Source organism: Ochlerotatus camptorhynchus, unplaced genomic scaffold, assembly GCF_037179485.1.
Source record: "Ochlerotatus camptorhynchus isolate MF236.1 unplaced genomic scaffold, CSIRO-AGI_Acam_v1.1 ptg000357l, whole genome shotgun sequence".
Lineage (NCBI taxonomy): Eukaryota > Metazoa > Arthropoda > Insecta > Diptera > Culicidae > Ochlerotatus > Ochlerotatus camptorhynchus.
Window position 1 is genome coordinate 365,445 of NW_027040845.1, and position 20,664 is coordinate 386,108.

Consider the following 20,664-nt stretch of genomic DNA (forward strand, 5'->3'; position numbering starts at 1 on the left):
TGGCGAGGGAATTTCGAGTTTAACTGTCCGCAATTCAACAGGTCTTGGCTTCCTGAACAACATTCAAGAAAACAGCAACTTTTTGTCTAGCAAAGATCTCGTGATATCGACCCAGCATATACACGAAATTTGTAAGAACACTAGTGCCACCTAACCAGACAATTTCGAACTAAACTGTCAACAACTCAAAATGCCTTAACCTCCAGAACAACATTGCAGAAAACAGCATATATGTATATAGCAAGGATTTCAAGATATCAACCAAGCATTTATACGAAATTTATAAGAACTTTAGTTCCACCTAGCGAGAGAATTCTAAACTAATCTACAACAACTCAAAAGGTTTTAGCCTCCTAGCAACTTTTTATATGGCAAAGATCTAGAGATGTCGACCCTACATTTACACGAAATTCATATGAACACTAGTGCCGCCTAGTGATGGAATTCTGAAATAAACTGTCCAAAAGGTTTTTTGCTTCCTGAATAACATTGCAGTGAACAGCCACATTGTATCTTGCAGACCACAAGATGTATGTACACGAAACTTATAAGAGAACTCCGCTGCCAACAATTCAAAAGGTCTTAACCTCCTGAACATCAATGCAGAAAATAGAAACTTTGTACATAGCAAAGATCTCGAGATGTTGACCCAGCATTTACAAGAAATTTATAAGAACACTAGTGCCACCTAGTGCGAGAATTTCAAACTAATCTGTTCTCATTGACAAAAGGCCTCGTGAACAGCATTGCAGAAAACAGCAAATGTGTATCTAGTAAGGATCTCGAGATGTCTAACCTGCATTTACATAAAATTTATTAAGACACTAGAGCCACCTAGCAAGGGAATTCCCAACTAAACTGTCCAAGATTGAAAAGGTTCTGATAAAAGCCTATTTGAGCAGTTCCACACAGATTCGCAAATCGTTTCGGATCGACCTTTTACGATTATGATGAAACTTTGCACAGTTGTTTGTTATTGCCCAACATGCCATTTGTGACGTGTGCATTCCACATGTCATCGAATCCCATCCAGCACATCGTGAGAAATCAATTATTCCCATGCCATAGAACTGCTTATGCAACGAATGCAATGTGTGCATAAAGTGGTTCGATGACTTCAAACAGTTTCCAATAATTCTAACATGACACCAAAAGTGCCATGGTCATATTTCACTTATTCAACGGCGCACTGATCGCATCGTTGTCAAGCGCACTTGGTGCGAATTGCCTTCTCCACATTCTCTCCCTTTTTATCATTCTCTTTCCCGCGAACATCGATCGTTGATTGGCGATCGTTTACATAACGATTTTACATAATTGTCTCCAAGCGTCTCCAGTAGGAAAACTGTAAACTTGAAAAAGGATTAATGAAAACCAACTACCATTGTCTTTTGAACTCTAAAACAAAGCACATCAATTAATTTGATGAGATATCACGTTCGTGGAAACGAGGGACGTTTCACATTATACATGTATGGTTCCCTAGTTTTACACACGACTAACACTTGAAAAGGGCTTATGCAAAAATGATACGCATCAATAGAAAAATATATATCTCGTGAACGATTTGTTTGATCGAGATGGTGTTTTCGAAGAAGTTGCGGACAAGTATTGTGCCTTCAAAGAAAAAATAAAAACTGTAAAAAATTATATATTTTTTAACAAAAAAAAAATCAAAATTATCAAAAAATATTAAAATTACTCAAACTGCATATTTTTTTTAAATTATTTTTTTATATTTATTTTGCATTTTAGTTAAAGTAATACCTACTGACATTGTGAATTTGCTGGGCAAATCATACACAAAAAAGTTATTATTGTTAAAAGTTATTATAATTATTGAAAAAATAAGTATTTTCTAAAATACCACCTACAGTTATCGAATATCTTTGAAATAGTGTTAATATTAAAACGCAATAAATTTACAACAAAAAAGCTCATGATGCTTAAATTAACCAAAGCTGTTATTTTCGAGATACTCGTAGGTTAAAATTCATTTATCGCATAATTTGAGCAATTTTCACTCTTTTGAGATGTTATTTGTGAGTGTTCAATCTTGAAAATATGTTTAACAAAAAAACCCAATTAATTTCCTTAAACTTTGCTGTCCAAAGTTTTTTTAATCATACGCATGAGTTAAGATATAATTAATTAGCTAAACTAGCTAGCCGTATATGGGGCAAAACAGAAAAATACACTTTTCCCATACCGTTTCTTACTAATAATTAATTATACCTTAACTCATGCGTATAATTGAAAAACTGTGAACAGCAAAGTTTAAGGAAATTAATTGGGATTTTTGTTAAAAATACTTTCAAGCCTGAACTAGGGAACCAAATATGTCAAATGGCATGTTGGACAATAACAAACAACTGTGCAAAGTTTGAACATAATCGTAGAAGGTCGATCAAAAAAATTTAAAAAAAAATCGTAATTTGAAATGGAACTGCTTATTTCTAATTCTAAAGTCAGGCCTTTATGAAAGTTATTTTTAAAGGCAGGCATGCACGTGTATTAATGAATCAGCATTAGTAGTAGTTTTAGAGATGTTTAAAGAATTAAACTCAGTCCATCTGCGTGAGAACCCCAGCACGAACCGCTACGTCATCTGATATATAAAAAAAGTGAGTTGTTGCTCCGCCTACTGTTGAAGTTTTCAGTGCCAGGTGACATCGGAACTTTTTGGAGCCTGAAGTTCCTCGTGTGCCATTCCTAAAGTAGCCAGAATGTGGTGTTGGAACTTTACCCGAGCAGGAATGAATATCTCGATACCTTAAATTGGTATGGATGAGCCTGACATAAGAGTTAAAATACCAAAAAATAATACAAAAAAAAAAGTTCCCACAATACTATTCCAATACCAAATTATGATAATGCAATACCAAAATAATACCACCCAGGTATTCTTTTGGTATCCAAATATCAATTTTTGGTATTCACAAAGTATTTTGCATGTATTTTTTGGTATTTTACCTCTTATGTCATGCTGGTCAATACCAAATTTTGGTATCAGATCAGAATTAGGTATTCATTAGTTATTTTCTCCTGCTCGGGTACGGAATTTGAAAGTGGGTTTTATTGTTAAATGCGGAATTGTTTGCTGCTAGGGAAGAAAGTTCTGTCGGAACTTTATTTGAACTTTATGGAACTTGGAAGTGAGTTTTAGCGTTGAATGTGGAGCTTTTGGTACATGGTTATTCTATAACAGTTGATAAAACGGAGTTTTCTGAAAACCACCTAGTGAGATAATTCCGAACTAAATTATTCCCCATTTTCAAGATATTGGTCCATAGAACAATATTGATGTACAACATGTATATAGTTTGCGTTCTTGTTTCTCGGCAGTAATCAAAAATGTAACTGATCTATAAATAGATCACTGTGCGTTGGGGTAATATGCGTGCATCAAAATTGTGTGCACTGATTTCTCCGTTGGAACATAGGTGATAGAATGATCGTAACATTAAAACTGCCACTACGATTGAAATGGTTTTCAATGATTTGTTACGTGACAGGTTGAATGCATTTGGTGACGATAACTTTTTACCAGGTGATTTCAACACCAATGTTAAAAAGATACAGTTTTGCCTGCTCTCTGTTGAGCTCAGCGGTACTCATGCCATGTTTCTAAATTGCTGCATCTTTGTTCAATGGTCATATTTAAAGTTGAATTTTGTGAAAAAAATTGTTTTGTTAGCGAAATGCTGAAACGAAACAGCAAAAAAGTTTATCGTACATTTAATTGCTAATAATTATTTTTGGTATCCATGACAGATACATATTTTGACTACAATAAACAGTGTCATTTCTACTGAAAACAAAATCTAACCCCCTTAAGTACTCATCCGCTAGGTAAAAATTTCAGTTTTAAATTTTGTGCATTTCCCAATCGTTTCGACCATACAAATTCAAGCTGAGCATAGACATGTATTTAACCACCGACGAACTCATCATCCACGTAGAGACAACGAGGCTTCGTCAGCATCTGGGTGTTTTTTTTTTTTCGTTATGCAATTTGATGTAGGACACCCTTTACTCATCCGATCGCGTCATATCGTGCGCAAGGACACGAACACACGTAAAATTAATATTGACTTGGTTTGTGAATTACCTCGTTTGACAGCTCTGATCGTCCGTTTGATAGATCGAATCGCTTATTTGACAAATCGAATTGCGGACAAACGAAATGCTCCAGTGGCATGTCGGTTCGTCGGGGCTTTAACCACCACTGGTTTATCTAATGAGCAGTTTCACGCCAAACTGACCAATCGATCAGACTCAACCTTATCCGATTTGCATGAAACTTTTCATAATGAACGATTAAGTCTAAGGCTATTTTTCACACAGATGGCGCCGTTTCATTGGTACTAAGTAACAATAATTTCCATATATAAATTTGGAACAGTGGGAATAATACGCAGTTTAGATTAACATTCAAAGTCCCTCCTGTTTAAAATATTCTGCACAAAAGATACTTTTTCAGCCCCGCGCCATTACACTGAATACGCTTTGATCTCTTGATTCTGAACAACATAGAAAAAATCGCAAGGTTCTAGGATAATTTTTATAATGTGGCCACTTTATTGGTCGATCCGGATCCTCCTTTAGGCCAGTAGAGTTTCCCTGAGGGCGTATATGGTGTCTTAACACCATATATACTTAGTACTATCAATTTACAGTAATATACGTTAAGTAAAGCGTAAAATTATGTCGATAGAAAGTGGCATTTTCTACTTTACCGGGAACTCGGGTTGATCCCGGCCCTCTATTTCAGTACGCAAAAGTCTCCGGCACCAGTCGATTCAGCAGAGTTTTTCCTTTGAGAATATGTATAACATGTTGACTGAAACCGTTTGGCAGCCGAGATATTCAATTTAGTCGCGGTTTTGTAAATTTTTGCCCCTGGGTGGGTCATATTTTCAAAAATCGTTCGGAAACATATTTTCTCATGTGGAACATGATTATCGGGACTAATAAAAGTAACATATCAAAAATTTAGCCATTTTTGTTGACATCAAGAGGTTGGTCTAAGTTCAAAATGACGAACGATGAGCTTTTAAATATAAATGCTTTATGCTTCTAAGAGCAAACACATGATTTTGTGATCCTAAAGAGCAACCATTTTGGCCATTTTACGATATCTTCTTGAGATAACGAGTGTTCAATAAAAAATGAGAATGTTTTCAGTGCCGTCCAGCGCTCTTTTGAGAGCATCGCGACTAAGTTGCGTCGTACGGCTGACCAGGCCTTTCTCCAATATTCATTGAGGTTTTCTTAAAGAATAAACATTATGTTTTGAAAAAAAATACTGAATTCGTTGATTTTTTTTTTTTCACTAGCTATATGACTGAAAAAATTTTCATTTTTTATTGAACACCCGTTATATGGCATAGCGAGGTTTCCGCAGATGGACTTAGGCATACATATTGATGTATCGCAAACAGCATCCTTGCAGTGCAGTGCAGTGCGGAATAAGACAGAATGAGAGAAAGAAAGAGGGAGAAAACGAGAGAGAAAAATAAAGGTAATCCTTATTGCAATAAACTCGTTCTAAATAGATATTTGCGATCAACGAATTAGGAAAGAATTTCGAGTTATGGTTATGGAAATGTGGATGAAGTGGTCTGGATTTCCACCGAGCTAGGGAGAGTATCGTGTTAAAGAGCATGAGACTGTATTTGAAATGGGAGCGGGACATTTCAGGTCATATCGGCGAATAGGTCATTTCGCCGAAAAGCAAGCAATTTTCTACGGTTTTGAACTTTTCTTAAAGCTCAGTAAATTTTGTAAGCCGTCTCGATAAAAGATAAAGAAGGTTCGATTTGTTCAACCTGGCAATCTATTCAAATGTAATGCTTCCTTCTTTTGAGCAGTTCTTTTGAGTTGTACTGATTTCAGAAATTTTAAAATAATAGATAGGGGAAACGGCTCTAATTTTGGCCTATGGATCTAAGATTGGGCCCATCGCTAAAAATCTGCTATTTATCAATTTTATCTAGATGAACTCGTCATTGGAACGGTACTAATGGATATTTTTGGTCACTATTGAAAATTTAGTCAATAACTGAATTTATGTATGAGCCCAAATGTCCCCTATTTTTGATTTATAGGAATGCTTTCATTTTGAACATGAGCAGTTCTTTCGAGTTGTGCTGATTTCAGATTTTTTAAACAATCAATCGGCGAGATGACCCATTCGACGAAATTTTCTTCGGTTAAATGTTCTTAGGTAAAACGACCTTCGGCGAAATGACACAGCTCCATTTGAAATGTAATCTGATTTCAACGTATAGTACTTATTGATTGATAAAATTAACTTCTCTCTACGACTTACAACTATGCATATGAAAAAATTCAACAATTATTCTTTTGTTCACGAAGTTGTATTTATTTATAACTTAAAAAATAATTTATCGAAGGTTTTTTTTAGTTATGACCGAATGAAGCTTTATCGTTCTAATTAAGAATTCAATATGCATGGTATTTCATGAAAAATTGTCCACATAGCACCAACCAAATATGGAAAAAACATTATAGCTGATGAAACCGTGTTGCCAAAAACAGGAAGGCATCGTAACCGGTTTGTCAACGCTGAAGTGAGAAAAAAAAAATTAATAAAATTATGGAGATACTCGGACTAATTTGGAATTCAAGAATTTCTGACAAGGATTAATGAAAAATTCTACCAAGGATATCTATCGAAGAATTTTGTTTTGTTGAAGAATCGTAACTAGCGGAACAAACATTCTTATAAAAATAAGAAATTGATTGATCTCACTTAGTGAATACTCAGTGGTATGAACGTCGACCATTGAGATTATCGTTTTCACCAACACTCCAAGCAACAGTTAATTCGTCAAACCACATATCCACAGGAAGCAATAAATGTTCACATGGCCACAAAATTATGCACATCACACGGACGACTGCCCAAACCAATACCGATTGACACCCTCAAAATTTCGAAAGTGTCACGCGGAAATGCCGAACACACCCGGCACTGCAATCATTTCCTACCCAAAGCGCGTATTACACAGATTAATTACCTTTCACCCAGATATGGTCACATCTGGAATTTGCTGTTTCTGCCTCTCATGGTGGAATGGAGTGGAAAAGATTGACTGCTCGCAGACGGAATGCAAAAAATCACGTGCCAAAAGCTTACGCCCGCTGGCACTCGAAATTATGAAACTTCCACCGTCATCATGACCCAGCACTATTGTTCGGTCGAGGTGTCAATTGTGGTGGTCTGGTCTGATGCCGTTCCGCTGCGAATGGTGGACTTCGGGTCAAGAGGATGAGAATTTTATTATTGTTCTACGGCTGCTTTCCCCATTTCCCTGCCAGACAAGGAGGAGATAATAATCGCTAGCTCAATACCATACCCATCTCCTCCGGATGAATGGAGGTTTACTTTAGAAGTTAGCTCGACCAGAACAACCCGACGAGAGTAAACCCTATCATAAGCTAAGCGAACAATGCCCCACTACTGTGGAAGCGGCCGAGGGGGTCAAAGTTTATATTGTTGCTATTGTCGTAGCTTTCAACCAGTCAGAGGTTTGATGAAGCTTCTGCCTTTTCCTGGTCCCCTACCGTTTCTTCACAAACTCATCAAACCCGCTTAAAATGTGATTCTCGCCCCTCGGCTTAATTCTACCATACGAACAGCGACATACGAATTCAGCGCTGAACGACAGCAAGTTATGAATGGCCAAAAAGTTTCACCATCTGGTAACAGTTTGCGACCGACCCATAGCGGCAGCCGCTGCCAGTCTAGATTCTAGATCTAGGTAGATGGATGGTTGATCATGCAACAAAAGCTACCCTGCTTACCGCGCCACAGCCCAAGCTGTCGTGGTGAAATTGATGATGCTGGACCTACCCCCACCCACCTTTGCAAACAACCATCAGAGGCCAGCTCGTCACACGACGAAGACGAAACAAAGGACGGAACACAAAACAGATAACGCACAGATTTATGAGGTGAGAGGGTACGGTTCGAACGCAGTAGGAAGAGGGAAAAGCTCTTTCAAAAATTTGTTGTCCTTTTTCCTGCTAGGGTAAAAGTTCACCAGCATCCAAGTCTGGTTTTGGACACTGGTACCGGAGGTTGGAATTGTGTCTGCTTTTATGCGGTAGCATAATTTTTCCCCTACTTGGGGAAACTTTTCGATGATTTATGAGCATCATAAACGGAAGAATGAAAGTACCACGTAAACACGTGAACGGAGCCAGCAGTTGCTTCAATTGACTTTCGATGGTTTGGGGAAGTGAATTTTGATGAGCTGCAAATTTATGAATTCTCGAGATAGAGGGGGATTTGTTTTTGAGGTAAGGTGGCGACACAGGTACCGACACAGGTACCGACTGAATTTATGTAAACATAGTTATGTTTAGCATGGAAAACAAGGAAAACGCTCAAAGCGGAGACTTAGTTATGTATACCCAAACAGGAATTAGAGCTTCTATTTCAGATTTTCATGAATAGTATGCAGAGTTTGTAATGTTGCGCGACATGAACATATTTCGTATTGTTGTCGCCTGGATTTTAGAATAATTTTATTATTTTTATGTTAGATTATTTTTCGAACCAAGTTTGTCTTCCCAAATTCATTGCGTATATAAAATCATATGGTGAAGGTTTAATACAAAAATATGCATACTGAAAAAAAAACTTGCTTGTACGCTGAAATACATTGCAAGAATTGAAATTAAATTTGTTTTATGCACATATGCAGAGAATGTAAGGAATCCAAGCTTACATTGGATGAAAGACAAACATGTTGTTCGTGTACAAATATTTAATAACTGTATTCTGGAATAATCATGACTAGGATTACTGGATGTATTCTGCGTAGGATTTCAAAAGAATCATAACTGGGATTCTGGAAAGATTTTGAAGGGATCTTGACCAGCGTTCGTAAAATATCAAAAAATAGCATCGCACCAATGCCCAAATTCACGCTTGATTTTCGTAGACAAAAGTTAATAAGCAAGCAACTGCAGATGATATTGCAATGGGTGATATCGCAGCTTCGAATATCAAGCTAACAAAACGCACCAACTACAATTCTAACCAAACCACGGTGAGTTTGAGTTTCATGATGTTTGCTTTATATCCGAACGTGGCCCGAAAGTACCGTCAGTGCTGACAGCAGCAGATTCGTGTCTGCCATCGATAAAGAGTAAAAAGAGACAGCAAACTATACTTTCTCTTTCTAAGAAGCCGATGTTCAACGGGATCATTTTTGTGTCGAGTCAACTTTCAGCTTGATTTTTACATGTTGTGTATAGTCTCGTAGTGTCAAAGGAGCTGGTAAAGGCAATATCAATCATGATATTTTGTTCCAATATCACGCGTGATATTGAGAGCATACGAGAGCGGAAAAATATAATTTGATTGATGATTTTCCAACACTGATCTTGACAACGATTCATAAAATATCCTGACAAAAATTATGGAAGGCTCCTGGCTATAATTCTCCGAGAACACTGTGTTAATTTTGTCAAACATTATTGGAAAATCTTGGCTAAGATGCCAAACAAATATCTGAATAATATTATGGGAAAATATTTACTGAAGTTCTTGCGAATCCTACCTCGGCTTCCGCTATTAAAAAAAAATAATATAATCGATTCAAATAATGGGAGAATCTTAACTTCGGTTCTGTGTTTTGGTGAATTTTGTCTGGAGTTTTGGAAAAAATATTGACTAGGTTTGCAAAACAATTCTGACGAAAACTCTGGGTTAATCTTGACTAATATTCAGCGAGAATACTGATCATGATTCTGAGAGATACCTGACTTGATTCTGAGAAAAATCCTGCAGGGATACTAAAAAAAAATCCTTACTAAGATTCTGGGAGAACTCTGATCAAAATTCGAAAAAAAGCTAGACTAGAATTGTATGCGGTATCTTGAAATGATTTCTTGAAGAATCCTTTCAGGGATTCTGGAGAAATGCTGGATAGTATTCTTGGAAAATCCTGTCCACGGTTAATGTAGAATTATTTCTAGGATTTTAAGATAATCCAAAACAGAATTCGTGCCTAACTTGTATTTGCTTCCTGAATAATCCTCTCTAGGGTTCATGCAGTATGCTCTCAAAGCTTCTGGGAGAATCTTGTCGGAGATTCTAGAAGAAAACATTCTCGGGTTACTGCAGAATCCTGACATTGGTTTTCTATGATTGTTAAAGGGATTTTTTGCAGAAAACTCTCTTGGGTTCTTGCAGACTATGGTTCAGGGAAGTCTTTTTCCTAATATTTAGGGAACCCCTTAAATTTTCTATGTTGCCTGAAGAATCCTCTCTAGGGTTCTGGAAGAATATTTCCATCCTGCAGAAAACAATCCTGGATTCATACAGAATCCTGACAAGGGTTCTAAAAGTCTCCTTCTAGAAACGTTCTAACTAGGATTCTAAGAGACTTCAGTACAGGATTCTGAATAACATTGTGGAAGAATCCTGAATAGAATTCTGAACGAATTCTAATTGGAATTCTGGAAGAATCCTGAATAGAATTCTGGAAGAATCTTGAATAAAATTATGGAAGAATCCTGAATAGAATTCTGGAAGGAGCATGAATTGAATTTGATTATTGTTAATTTTAATGTGTCAAACTTGAAAATTTACAGTTCAAAGTATTTTTATAAGCTTTTTAATTTAAAGAATTCAAAAATATTGAAAACAATTATTTTTTCTAATTAAAATTTTAAAAAATTTAAGGATTTTTTACCCAAAATAATTAAATTTTTTAGAATTAATATTTTTCCTAAAAAGGAACTATCTTGAGTAGGATCCTAAATCGGATTCTGTAAGTATCCTGAATCGTATTAAAAAATAATCCAGAATCAGATTCTGGAAGAATCCTGAATCGGAATCTGAAAGAATTCTGAATCGGATTCTGGAAGAATCCTGAATCGGATTCTGAAAAAATCCTGAATTGAATTCCGGAAGAATTCAGAATCGCATTTTGGAAGAATCCTGAATCGGATTCTAGAAGAATCCTGAATCAGATTTCTGGAAAAATCCTAAATTGGATTTTGAAAGAATCCTGAATCGGATTCTGTAAATCCTGAATCGAATTCTGAAAGAATCCTGAATCGTATTCTGAAAGAATCCTGAATCGTACTCTGGGAGAATCCTGATTCTGATTCTGGGAGAATCCTGAATCGGATTCTGGAAGAATCTTGAATCGGATTCTGAAAGAATCCTAAATCGGATTCTGGAAAAAGTCCTAAATCAGATTCTGGCAGAATCCTAAATCAGATTCTAAAAGAATCCTGAATCGGATTCTGTAAATCTTAAAGCGAGTTCTGTAAATCTTAAAGCGAGTTCTGAAAGAGTCCTAAATCGCATTCTGAAAGAATCTTGAATCGTATTCTGGAACAATCCTGATTCAGATTCTGCAAGAATCCTCAATTGGATTCTGGAATAATCCTGAATTGGATGCTGTAAAAATCCTGAATCGTATTAAAAAATAATCCTGAATCACATTCTGGCAGAATCCAGAATTGGAATTTGAAAGAATTCTGAATCGGTTTCTGGAAGAATCCAGAATCGGTTTCTGGAAGAATTCTGAATCCAATTCTGGAAGAATCCTGAATCGAATTTTGGAAGAATCCTGAATCGGATTCTGGAAGAATCCTTAGTCGGATTCTGGAATAATCCTGAATCGCATTCTGGAAGAATCCTGAATCGCATTCTGGAAGAATCCTGCATTGGATCCTGGAAGAATCCTGAATCGGATTCTGGAAGAATCCTGAATCGGATTCTGGAAAAATCCTAAATCGGATTCTGGAAGAATCCTAAGTCGGATTCTAAAAGAATCCTGAATCGGATTCTGTGAATCCTAAGGCAAACTCTGAAGAATCCTGAATCGGATTCTGGAAGAATCCTGATTCGGATTCTAGAAGAATCTGAATTCTGAATTCAGATTCTGCAAGAATCCTTTATTGGATTCTGGAATTGTCCTGTATTGGATTCTGTAAAAATCCTGAATCGTATAAAAAAATAATCCTGAATCAGATTCTGGATGAATCCTGAATCGGAATCTGATAGAATTCTGAATCGATTTCTGGAAGAATCCTGAATTGGATTCTGGAGAAAATTCTAAATAGAATTCTGGAAGAATCCTTAATCGGATTCTTAAAGCATTCTGAATCGGATTCTGTAAGCCCTAAACCGAATTCTGAAAGAATCCTGAATCTGATTCTGGAAGAATCCTGCATCGTATTCTGACAGAATCCTGATTCGGATTCTGGAAGAATCCTGAATCGGATTCTGGAAGAATCCTGAATCAGATTCTGCAAGAATCCTGAATCGGATTCTGCAAGAATCCCGAATCGAATTTTGGAACAATCCTGATTCAGATTCTGCAAGAATCCTGAATCGGATTCTGCAAGAATCCTGAATCGGATTTTGGAACAATCCTGATTCAGATTCTGCAAGAATCCTGAATCGGATTCTGGAAGAATCCTGAATCGGTTTCTGTAAAAATCCTGAATCGTATTAAAAAATAATCCTGAATCAGAATCTGAAGAATTCTGAATCGGTTTCTGGAAGAATTCTGAATCGAATTCTGGAAGAATCCTGAATCGAATTTCGGAGGAATCCTGAATCGGATTTCGGAAGAATCCTGAATTGGATTCTGGAAGAATCCTGAATCGGATTTTGGAAGAATCCTGCATTGGATTCTGAAAAAATCCTGAATTGGATTCCGGAAAATCCTGAATCATATTCTGGAATAATCCTGAATCAGATTCTGGATGAATCCTTAATCGAACTCTGGAAGAATCCTAAATCGGATTCTAGAATCCTGAATCGGATTCTGTAAAGTCTTAATCGAATTCTGGAAGAATCCTGAATCGGATTCTAAAAGAGTCCTGAATCGTATTCTGGAAGAATATTGATGAGGTCATTACATGCCAAAATCCTAATATGGATTTTTTCAGGATTCTAGTCGGATTTATTATAAAATCATGTACTACATTTTGCCCAAATCAGATACTTAGACCGAATTCTTCAAGAGTCAGTCTTCCTGAATCTGATTCTGGTAGAATCTTGAATCGGATTCTGGAAAAATCCTGAATCTGATTCTGGAATAATCCTGAATCGGATTCTGGATGAACCCTGAATCGGATTTTGGAAGAATCCTGAATCGGATTCTGGAAGACTGACTCTTAAGGGGGATTTCCGGTTCAATTGACCTAAACTTTGGACTTTTTTTTTCCAGAGAACTGGTAAGAGTTAGAGACCTGAGTTTTTTGTCAAATCTTTATTCATTCTTGCTCTACAACTGGGAATTTTTTCAAGTCCAAAAATTCAAAATGGCGTCCAATATGGCGGCTGCCCGGCGGGTACTTCCCAAAACTGCGAGCAGCTTAGAGGTCCCAAATCGTCACCTAGAAAGAAAATCGGCTCAGTTTCTTGAAGAGTATAGTTCAGAGAATGGAATGAACTAGAATCTTTGAAAAATCTCAAAATTTGAAAAAATGGCGGGCATTTGAAAAAAAGTCATTTACCTAGTTACCGCCATTTTGTCAAATTTTGAGATTTTTCAAAGATTCTAGTTCGTTCCATTCTCTGAACTATACTCTTCAAGAAACTGAGCCGATTTTCTTTCTAGGTGACGATTTGCGACCTCTAGGCTGCTCACAGTTTTGGGAAGTACCCGCCGGGCTGCCGCCATATTGGACGCCATTTTGAATTTTTGGACTTGAAAAAAATCCCAGTTGTAGAGCAAGAATGAATAAAGATTTGACAAAAACTCAGGTCTCTAACTCTTACCAGTTCCCTGGAAAAAAAAATCCAAAGTTTAGGTCAATTGAACCGGAAATCCCCCTTAAAGAATTCGGTCTGAGTATCTGATTCGGGCAAAATCTAGTACATGATTTTATAACAAATCCGACTAGAATCCTGAAAAAAATCCTTATTAGGATTTTGGCATGTAATGACCTCATCAATATTCTTGTAAAGTACTTTCTAGGATGCTTTCAGGACCCTCTCTGGGATTATTCCGGAACCATGAGCTTAATTCATGTACAATCCTGACTAGGGTTCTTTCAGAATCCTTACTAAGATTCTGAGATAATCCTAACTAGGATTTTCGAAGAATACTAGCTTGGATTCTATAACAAACTTGACCAGTAGTCTGGAAGTATCCTGGATAAAATTCTAGCAGAATTCTGTTTACGATCCTAATAGAACAGTATCTAGGAATCTTACTGAAACCTGTCTGGGACTCTTTCAGAATCATGACTTCAATTCATGAAAATCTTGAATAAGATTCTGGGGGACCTCACAGCATTTTGGGAGTACCTTAACCAAGATTTTGGGGAAAAACTTCTTTCTGAGATGCTAGGAAGCTGAAAAATAAGGTTCTATGAAAATTCTCACAAGAATTCTAAAACGGTCCTGACAAAAATTCTGAATAACAAAACGTGGCTTAGATTTCTAATGCCTATAATTCTGAAAAAAAATCCAAACTAGATGCATGCACATCCTGGAAAGATTTAATATAAATTCCTAGCAGGGACTTCCCTTAGCTCAGTCGGTAAAGGCGCAGCTATAAAGCAAGACTATGCTGGAGGTGGCTGGGTTCGATTCCCGGTCCGGTCTAAGAATTGCTTGAAATGCGAGGAAAAAGAAAAAAAGGCAAGATTCTTGCAAGGCTTCTGTAGAAATGCTGGCTAGTATTCTAATAGAATCCTACCTAGTGCTCTTAGTGAATTATTTCTTGAATTCATAGAGAACCCTTAACAGGACTTTTAGAGCATCCTGCCTATGATTCCTGAAGTATGCTACCTAGGATTCATGGAGGTTCTTTGCTAGGACTCTGGAAAAATCTTTTGAGTAGTTTTAGGTAAAATATTGTTAAATGATTGATTTTTTTTATGGACTTTCTCCGGTTTGTATCAAAGTTTACGTAACTGTTTGTTTTGGGCAATGATTCACATGTTTACTAAAATTTGGCCATTTTCGATCTTGTAAAATTATCAAAATACCGTCCTTGAATTTTTCATAAAATTATTGCACGGAAATGGCATTTCTAATCACATTGATGTCTGAGACAAAGATGTAGAGATTTTTTTTCTGGGAAATATGAACAGAACATGTATATTTTTATTTTATTTTAAGAATGAATTCAAAATAAAATTTTAAAAAATATCTCAAAATGTCCCTACCCAACTTTTCATTTTTTTTTTGACGTAGGACTGCGTCTGTGATTTCTATATGGGGGTACACTTTGTGAAAACCGAAAATGGAACATGTAACAAAATTATGAAAGATTTTCAACGTTAATAACTCAGATGCCCCTGGACCAATATTAATAAATGTATCACCAATCGATCAGAAATATTTCTACGTATCTGTCAAATTTGAGACTTCATCATTTTTCAAAATGTCACACGAATGTGCAACTGTTGCTATGATAATTAAAACTATCCCCGATTGCCTGTGAAAAGCAATTTTCCTAACACAGATTTCAAAGTTGAATTCCATCAGGTCTTTTTTTTTTTTTTTTTTTTTTTTTTCCTTTGGTTTGTTTTCCGTCGATCTTGTTTTCCGTGCTGAGCACCAATGCTACCGACGCCAGGAAGGCAGCTCCCACACCTGGACCCTACCTATCGACCCATCAACTCATGAACCGGGGACCAACGGCTTTACTTCCCATCCGAAGGAAGGCGTGATCAGAGATGTTATGCCTCAGAACATCTCGGCGGCGCCGACTGGGATTGAACCCAGGCCTGCTGGGGTGAGAGGTAATCACGCTTACCACTACACCACCGGCGCCGCTATCCATCAGGTCTTACCAAACGTTGTTTAATCAATTACCGCGTAGTGAGTGGTGGTGTTTTCCAATACACAAGGAAAGGCTGCCCGCCAGCAGCTAATTATCAAGGCTGGCTTCAACCGCTGATCGGATTCAGTTCCAATCACCGTGTGTGGTGGTGTCCAGTCGTCGGCATCAGCAGCAGTGCTTTCGGCGCGTGGCGTTGAAAATTGTTCTCCAGTACACAACGAAAGCTGCAGCCCACATGAGCATCCATTGAAGGAGGAAGAAGCCGCACAGCTATCGATCGGAATTAGTAGCTCTTCGTGAGTCACTGTGGGCCATCTATGCCAAGCGCGTCACCCTCATTCCAAACAGCATAAAGCTCACCAGCCTCATCTGTGTTTGGCTCAGCATGATCAAAATGTCACTGTTGAAAATTGCACGAATGTGCAACTGTTGCTATGATAATTAAAATTATCACCGATTGCCTGCGAAAAGCGATTTCCCTAACACAGATTTCAAAGTTGAATTCCATCCGGCTTCACCAAACAGTGTTGATTCAATCACCGCGTGATGAGTGGTGGTGTTCTCCAGTATACAACGAAGGCTGCCTGCAAGCAGAGAACTTCAGCCCACATGAGCATCCATAGAAGGAGGAAGAAGCCGCACCGCTATTGATTGGAATCAGTAGCTCTTTGCCAAGCGTGTCATACTAAAGAGTATAAACAGAGAGCACCCCGCTGAAATTCCTATTCCTACACGAAACACAAGCTCCTGCTGCAGTTCAAAAATAATCTTTATTATTATATAATATTATAAGAACACGTAGTCCTACGTCACCATTGCGTACAACTCCTTAAGGCTGTCCTTTGTAGTTTTTTTTTTATTATTATAAGGCTTATGCAAAATACAAACTTTTGGAATGTTAAAAACCATGGACACTTGAAAATTGACAAAAATCGTTGAACAAAAACTCGAGGCAAAAAAACTCATCGGTTCATACCTGCACTTTATGTGATTTATAAGTTAACTAAACACAAATTTGGGTCGTTGTCATTCGTCGTGTGAATGATAAACTTTTCGAGACTATGGTTAGTCGCCTGACTAACAAACAAGAAAAATCCAGACTTGGACCTTGCAAAAATCCAGGATAGAATTCTGGTAGAATCTTCACGATGCTCTTGAAAAATATTGATTGAGATTCAGCTAGAAGCCTGATTATCATTCTGAAAGGTTACTGTCTAGGAATTTGGATGAATCCTGCCTAAGACTGTTGGATTATCTTGATTTGAATGTTTTGGACGACCCAGTCTAGAATGCATTGACAACCCAGTCTCTAATTTTGGAAGAAACCAGACTAGGATTCATCAAGAACTATGATTACGGTATTTGAAGAACCCTATCTACGTTTCCTGAAGAAACCTGACTAGGATACTTTGAGGATCTTAACTTGGTCTCTTTAAGAATCCTGACTAGGATTATTGGAGAATCATAACTGGAACTCTAGAAGAATCGTAAATAGGATGCTTGGACAATCCTAACTTGGACTCTTCAAGAGTCCTGACCAGGAATCTTGAAGAATCATAACAGGGGCTCTAAAAGAATCCAGAATAGGATTCTTGAGGAATTCCAACTGGAATTGTGAATAATAAAGACTGGAATCTTTGGAGAATCTGAACTATTCTTCTAGGCAAATACTGACAAAAGTTATTGGAAATCCCGCTAGTAATTCTTGGAGAATGCTGGCTAGGATTCATGGATAGTCCTGTTTATGACATTTGCAGAAATCTTACTAAAATTCTAGAAAAATTCTGACCAGCGCTTTCGGAGTAGGTTTAAGTTTTCGAAGATTCATAATTGTATTTATCTTTCAAAGCATTTTAGCAAAACCCTCATTATGACTCATGATGATCATTTAAACCATGAATTTTGAAGAGTCCTGTTAAAATATCTAATAAACCTTAACGTTGTATTAATTTTCAAACGCCATTCTTCTCAATGTTAATGAAAATCATTGGAAATTTCACTTGATCCATCTCCAGTTTGGGATTTTTCCACTCCGAAGGATTCTACTCGGTACGAATAAATGTGTGTCCTTATATCGTTCAATAAATTGTATGAATACACTAGTTTAATTAAGATTTCAATTAATTGATAAAATTGAACCTTTTGAAGCCGTCAGACCATCGATTAACTCATTGAATCAATCTACTTTTAATAAACAGTTTCATGTGGCTCCAAGCACCTAATTAGCCATAACACTGATTACATGACACAATACAATGGCCCTTCGCCAGTCCTAGTACCTGTATCTGTTCCATCCATTCCATTAATCGCAGGAAGATGACTGCAATCACCAGTTCCTACCAGCTGAGTAGCAGCCATCTAGCCCTTGCCACTCGCCAGCCGTAGGGACGTTCACTCTAATGAAATTTAATGACGATAATAATCGTGCTAATATTTATAAACACATCGTCACCATCAACGCCTAGGTACGCCTTGTACTACAAAGTAGACATCATCAAATTGTTGTCGTTTGCCGCCCACCGAACGTGTTAGTCCCATTTGCGAATGCGTAGCAAGGCGTCGTCAGTTGTGAATTGTATCAAAACATAACCGAGGCTGGTCGTTACCATGTTTACTGTGAAGTAACAGGTACCGGCACTATCAGCTAGTCAACGTAATACTGGGGAGAAATTCTACACTTTGAACGTGATTACAGGTATGAAGCTTCATGAACCTGCAAGGTGAGTGATAACCGACACCCATACAAAACAATTTTCCTAGCCATCAAGCCTTAAATGTAAACGACGACGTTGATGGACTCCCACTGTTTGAATGCGTCCTTATTGAAGAGAAAAGAATATCCGCTGTAACCTGGTTCACACGCACATGGCGCCCGAAAGCGTCTTCGTAGACGTCTTTACCCAAGATGCGACGGCCATGATAAGAAAAGCGCGGTGATGGCCCATGCTGATAAGACTGCGTATTCAATACGCACTTTTGCCCATGGCTCGTCGTCGTAGGAAGACAGGTGCTGACACACGCGAGATAGTGATATGCTAAGTAGCGCCATTTAATATTGCACACGTCTGCCTGTCGGTAATACCCACCGCGGTTGTGGCGAGACCCGCTCAGAAGGCAATCAGACGGCTTTCGGCTTCGGATTGATTTATAGATGAGATAGCGCGACGTGTGGTAATGTTAGCATTAGCATAATAACCACGTTGTAGTACAAAGTGGCACGTTATCAGACACTGCCAGCAACCCGTTCGGTGAAGGCGGTTTGACTTAATTGAGAATTATAGCCAATTCAGAGACAGGTGCGGAATCGGTTCAAAAGGAGATTTTCAAGGTTCTATAATTTTCAGTACGTACCACATTTTGACGACGTATGGTTGGAAGCACCTTCACTTTCTCCACGGCAACAGAATTATGCAGCACTACAGCGTGACACCTTGGAAACACCTCTTCTCTGTCTAGATAAATATAAGCCCCTTTCCTTTGGGATCCGGTCCACCATTCACCTCACGTACACTGAACCAGGAACCACTCGTCTCAATTTCCGTCATCATCATAGGCACAGCATCCCCTTCATCTGGGATCACGACGAACCCAACTACACACTTTCATTAATGGCGAAACCTCACAGAACACTTACGCATAGGCACATAAATTTCTTTCGGTGTTTGTCGTAGCAAGAAGAAGATCCAGCCTGTTTGCAGGACTTATTAAATTCCTGTTTGTCTTGCTTCGTTCACTAGCAGGCTCCAGTGGCTAGGATGGGGCCCGATAGCACGTACTAAAGTCACTGACAAGTGCCACTTATGTTAAGACAGATTGATTATGGGAATGCACGACGAGACAAGCACATGCGGTGTTGGTGTTCTTCTTCTTATTATTATAATTCTTGGGGAAAGATTAATTCAATCTTTTGCGATAATCAAACTCCCCGTACGGTGCCTTAGAGGACATTAATTAGTCTTTTTCATTTGTGTTGGTTCTGACATGTTTTGTTCTAGCAGAGTGATAAAGCGATCGAAAAGAATCTTTGATGCCGGTTGAAAAAGATTGGATTTCTTTACTTGGGTTCAAAGAGATTGAATTCACGGCGAATAAGTTCCGAACATTCGTAGCACTGAGGATTGAATTAAAATTGTTTAAATATGGCCGCTGTGCTTCATAGCGATTAAAATTGATACCACTTCTTACGTCCACCATACTTGCGTTCAAGAGGTGCAATATAATGATAAAAATACGCATTCGTACACAAACTAAAGTAAACAAGATAATAAAGAATATAAATATCGAAGAACTGGCCAAATATGATAATCATATTTGGTCCATTCTTATATATATGTATTGCTTGTAATCAGATTATTAATAATAATATTTTAATTTGGAAGCAGGTGCTCAGAACAATTTACTCAATACAATAATAAAAAGTACAAAATTATTGATTTATAAATCTTTTTCTAAAATAATAACAAAAACATTCAATTCAAAGTTTTTAAATAAATAAGGCTACATTCATTATCTTTAACTGAATTCAATTTTCAAATTAAAAAATTAAGTTCCTTTTTTTATTAATTAATTTGATAAGGCTCAACCGAATTAACTTCACAAAGCCGAGGATTCTTGTCCACTATACAATACAGGGTGCGTGACGAATTTTTGCAGTAAATTTCTCATGCTTGTGCATCATGATTTAGATATATTTGGCAGCACTGGATAGCTTATACTGTTAGGTGTAAGATTTAAACAAACAATGTTGAGTAAACGTAAAGATGTCGAAACAATAGAGCAATCTGTCAGCCGTTGTCGCTTTGTTGTGCGCAGGAGTATGCATGAAAGAAATAATTCGGTCGGTAAATGTGTCTGAAAG

General features: G+C 37.5%; 1 protein-coding gene across 2 annotated transcripts in view; it reads right to left on the bottom strand.

Moving 5' to 3' along the window:
* Positions 1-20,664, bottom strand: part of LOC135709209 (myosin-IIIb-like) — a 340,664-nt gene that overhangs the window by 177,157 nt on the left and 142,843 nt on the right. Inside the window, exon 1 of one of the 2 annotated variants that reach the window (XM_065231438.1) lies at positions 19,158-20,007. The exons of the other annotated variant lie outside the window; for it this stretch is intronic. Coding sequence (XP_065087510.1) covers positions 19,158-19,162 — 5 coding nt within the window. The 5' untranslated portion in view covers positions 19,163-20,007. Of the gene's footprint in view, positions 1-19,157; positions 20,008-20,664 lie in introns of those variants that run through there. 2 annotated transcript variants of the gene reach the window in all.